A 4,101-nucleotide genomic window follows, 5' to 3' on the forward strand; every position below is an offset into this window, starting at 1 on the left:
TTGATAAAAAAAACCGAGCGAAGGCAATAGCAAACACCGCTATAAAATTGCTAATAAAAAATCATTGAAGCCCATGATCGTAAAGACGCGTGGCCGAATGTTAGAGCGTCGGATCAAGACTGTCACGACGGCAATGAATTCGAGGGTTCGATGTCAACGACGCCGCGTGTTCCCTTGGCAAAGAAACTCACACTGATGCCTACCTAGCACTGGTGGCCACTAGCCACCCAAGCAAGTGCTGGTACACAAACCCGGATAAATAGAGAGAATGTATTACCTAAGATTACACCGGCACTCTCTCTGTGAAAGGAATGGGGACCCTACCGACGTACTCACTCAAGAAATCACAAACATGAAAAACACAATTAAGTGATATGCTGTGAACACGGCGGCTCAGACATGAACACTACACGTAATAGAAAACGAATCACACACACACACACAAACACACACAGACACACACACACACAAACACAAACACAAACACAAAAACAAATATATATATATATATATAGATATATATATATTATATATATATATATAATATATATATATATATATTGATATATAACACCACCCCCCATACGCAAATATATATGATAAATATAGTATAGTTATTATATATATATATAGATATATATAATAATATATATACAAACACACTATCTAATTTTTGGATGACATACCGTACATTGAAATTTTATTTTTATTTATTTATCTATTCGTTATCATTATCATTATTATTATATTATTATTATTATTATTATCATACTATTATTATTATTATCAAAAGATCAAACGCGTTTCATGACTCCCCATTTTGTGTTTGGTTGATTTAAGGTAAACTTTTTATTGGATTCTTTACCTATTTTTTGTTTTGATTTTTTTTTTTTTTACTGATCTATTAACATTTAGATGCGGTTTGAATAATTTAAAACTTTTGTGGAAAAATGGATTATCTTTCACTTTATTTACTGTTCTATTTCTGTCCTTCATTCCTTATAACAAGATCGTGTCCGGTTTAATTTTGAGTGGAGGAAAGACACACACGTCCAAGACCGTACAAAGACCGTTTAGAAAATTCGATTTCACTTCTTTTCCGTTAACCAAAAGTACAGAAATTTTCAGAACTAAGAAAAATTTATACGTTCTGTAGCCTTTTTTTTTTTCTTTGAGTCTATATTTCTTAAGTCATGTCAGCCATTGTTTTCAATGGTATTCTCATTCTGTTTCCTGTTCTTGGATTTCAGAAACAGTGGCACAGAATACCTAAATCATGTTTTCTTTATTTAATACAGTTTCGTAATTTTCTGTGTGTTCCTGAAGCACATTCCTGCTCAGGCATCTGTTCTCTCTGGTTTTATCTTTTAATGTGAGATTTATTTATTTTTTTTATATTATTATTATTTATCTATTTATTTTATCTTTATTTTCGGTGGTCTAAATGTTCTGCGTCAGGAATACTCGGGAACTGCCTGAGGACGATAGTAAATGATATCGCTGAGCCTTACGTGTGAATTCTCCGAGTCAAGAAGACACAGAAGGAGACGAGGAAAATGAGCGGGAAGAAAGAAAGAAAGAAAGGACGAATGGGAAAATGAGAAAAGGAACAGAAGGCAAAGAAGGAAATGAATAAAGAAATCAAAAGAGGCGAACGAAGAAGAGCAAGATGAAATTAGAGAAGCTGATGACGAAAAGGACGGAGGAGATGAGGAAAACGAAGGTAGACGATGAAAAAGACGACAGACATTTTCACGACGGCGAAGAAACGACAACAAAGACGAACATGACGAAGACGAAGAACGACGGCGAAGGTTGAGACAAGGGAAAGAAAAATGAACGAAGAATACAAAGAAGAAAACGGGTAAAAAGAAAACGGAAAAGCGTTGATAAGAGGCGCCATCTTCTCTAATCTGTATCAGTTTCACGAAAGCTGTTTGAGGATTCTTAATGGAGATTTGTTAATTTCAACTGATTCGTAATTGGTTTCTAGTGTTCTTGGTTTATGTGTTAAGCCAATTGTAAAATATTTTTTTGGGTTTTGCATAAATACCAGTGGTGAAAAATAACGCAAACATGTTTATATACATGTAGCTTTTCCCCAAAAATTATTTTAAATTTCAAACCATTGTTTCCATGAAACATCATGAAGTAAGGTAAAGGAAACCGCCTTTTTTTACAGTAAGTTTCCTTTCGCAGTAACCATCCAGCAGATATTAAATATGACACACGCACAATCATAGACAAGCATAGGATATACGATAGGATAAGAGAAAATACCAAGTGTAGCAGCATCATAGGATAGTAATTGGAAAAAATGGATACAGGAATATGTGTCCTTAATACGTAAGGACTCTAAACAATATATGTCAATTTCTTTGTAATTAATCTTACAAAAGACGAAGAAGAAAAAGAAACATCACTGATGCAATATTTTCACGGGGAGAAGGAAGACGGTCAGTACTATTGGCAAACCACGAGCAAATAACTTACTCTGGAGCTGACAGGCAGTGCTTACTTTAATTTGATTTAACTGACATTCCAAAGCTTGTAGTTTACCTGGAATTCTGTCAGTTTTTCTCTTAATAGCCGAATGTAGTGGTGATGTTACAGGATGGTTTATCTGACTATCTGTTCAAAACAGATAGTTCACTCGAACGCATGACACAAAATTATCATCAAGTATTTAGCAGAATGGACACACAATCTATAATGTCTGATATCTACTTTGATAGAAAATTTTATATTATTCCATATTACAAGAAGCCTATTGAAATACAGTAAGTACATTGATATCTAATAGAATATGAATAAAAGTAGGTAAGTTCAATACCTATGTATACGACGAAATTAAATACTCATGGTGTTAAGACGTTTAAATACGTTCCTTATCATTCTATTCTTAGAAAATAACAATCAATTCGGAATTACACACACATCACTCCAACTCGCAATTCTTATTTTCATTCAGATGGACGGACATAATAAGCACTGAACATGTTTATAAAAAAAAAAGTATTTATTTGATATCACAGAGCAAGGCCACGCCTCTGAGAGTCCAGTGAGAAGGAGGGAAGTCCACGGTCTCCAAGTCTATTGATCCTATGTAAGTGGCGTCAGTGCGTTGTGGTTTCCTGTATATGGGGCATTCATAGAGATTCGGATCCTTTCCGCTTGTGGTATTAACGGCGTATAAGTAGATCACTGGCATTGGTTCATACAGTACCTGCAATGGAGAAAGTAGTAGGGAAAGAAGGCACTAAATGTATATGATCTATATATGATATGATCTTGTGTTTATCTAGTCATTAAAAGACAAAGGTAGACTTCATTATTATTATCATCATCAACTAATTCTGAGAAATAATGAAACAAAAAGTCTCAAAGCAAAATGAGACTAACTTTTGCTCTCGGTTTCACAAGTCCTTCTCGAATGTGATCTCATGCATATTTGAGTTAAGACAGAACACCGAAAATCAAAATGGAATTAATAAATATGAGTAATACCAACAACTTCAGTGATATTAAAAAAGAGAAAAGAAAGAAAAGAAAAAAATATATATACACAAAATAACACCAAACAAATCAACAAATATAAAACCATGAAGCCAGAATCTCACCTTTGCTCTCGATTCCATAAGTTTCCCTTGTTTTCGGTCCCAAGACGCGCCCTCCAAGAACAGGCCGTAGACATACACGCCTTCGGGAGGTGGTTCGTGTATGTCCTCGCGGTTAAAACGTGTTACTAGATTCTGCAGAATGACGCAGTCCAGCGACCATCCCTTGTGCTGGCGCGTCACCTCCTACAATGCAGTTTCGTTTATGGTTTCTGCGTATTAGCCTCCGTATTATAATTTTCGTTACTTTATTATCATTGTCCTTATCCTCATCACTACGTTATAATCACTCCTATCATCGCTGCCATTGCTGTTTATAATTACCAGAACTACAATTCATATTATGCCACACTCTAAAATAGAACAAACAAAAAATCACGTACCACACACCAACAACACACACACACAAACACACCACACCCCACAACACACACACACACACACACACACAAAAACCCCCCCCCACCCCAAAAACCAAACCCCA

The 4,101-nt window shown here is 35.2% G+C and overlaps 1 protein-coding gene across 1 annotated transcript in view; it reads right to left on the reverse strand.

The window, feature by feature from the left end:
- Positions 1-2,284: 2,284 nt before the first annotated feature.
- Positions 2,285-4,101, reverse strand: part of LOC119583360 (dynein heavy chain 5, axonemal-like) — an 83,363-nt gene continuing 81,546 nt past the window's right edge. The window contains exons 81-82 of the mRNA XM_037931832.1: positions 3,621-3,803; positions 2,285-3,226 (exon numbers count right to left, since the gene is read on the reverse strand). Of these exons, the coding sequence (XP_037787760.1) occupies positions 3,020-3,226; positions 3,621-3,803 (390 nt within the window). The 3' untranslated portion in view covers positions 2,285-3,019. The remainder of the gene's footprint in view (positions 3,227-3,620; positions 3,804-4,101) is intronic.

This window comes from Penaeus monodon, chromosome 17, assembly GCF_015228065.2.
Source record: "Penaeus monodon isolate SGIC_2016 chromosome 17, NSTDA_Pmon_1, whole genome shotgun sequence".
Lineage (NCBI taxonomy): Eukaryota > Metazoa > Arthropoda > Malacostraca > Decapoda > Penaeidae > Penaeus > Penaeus monodon.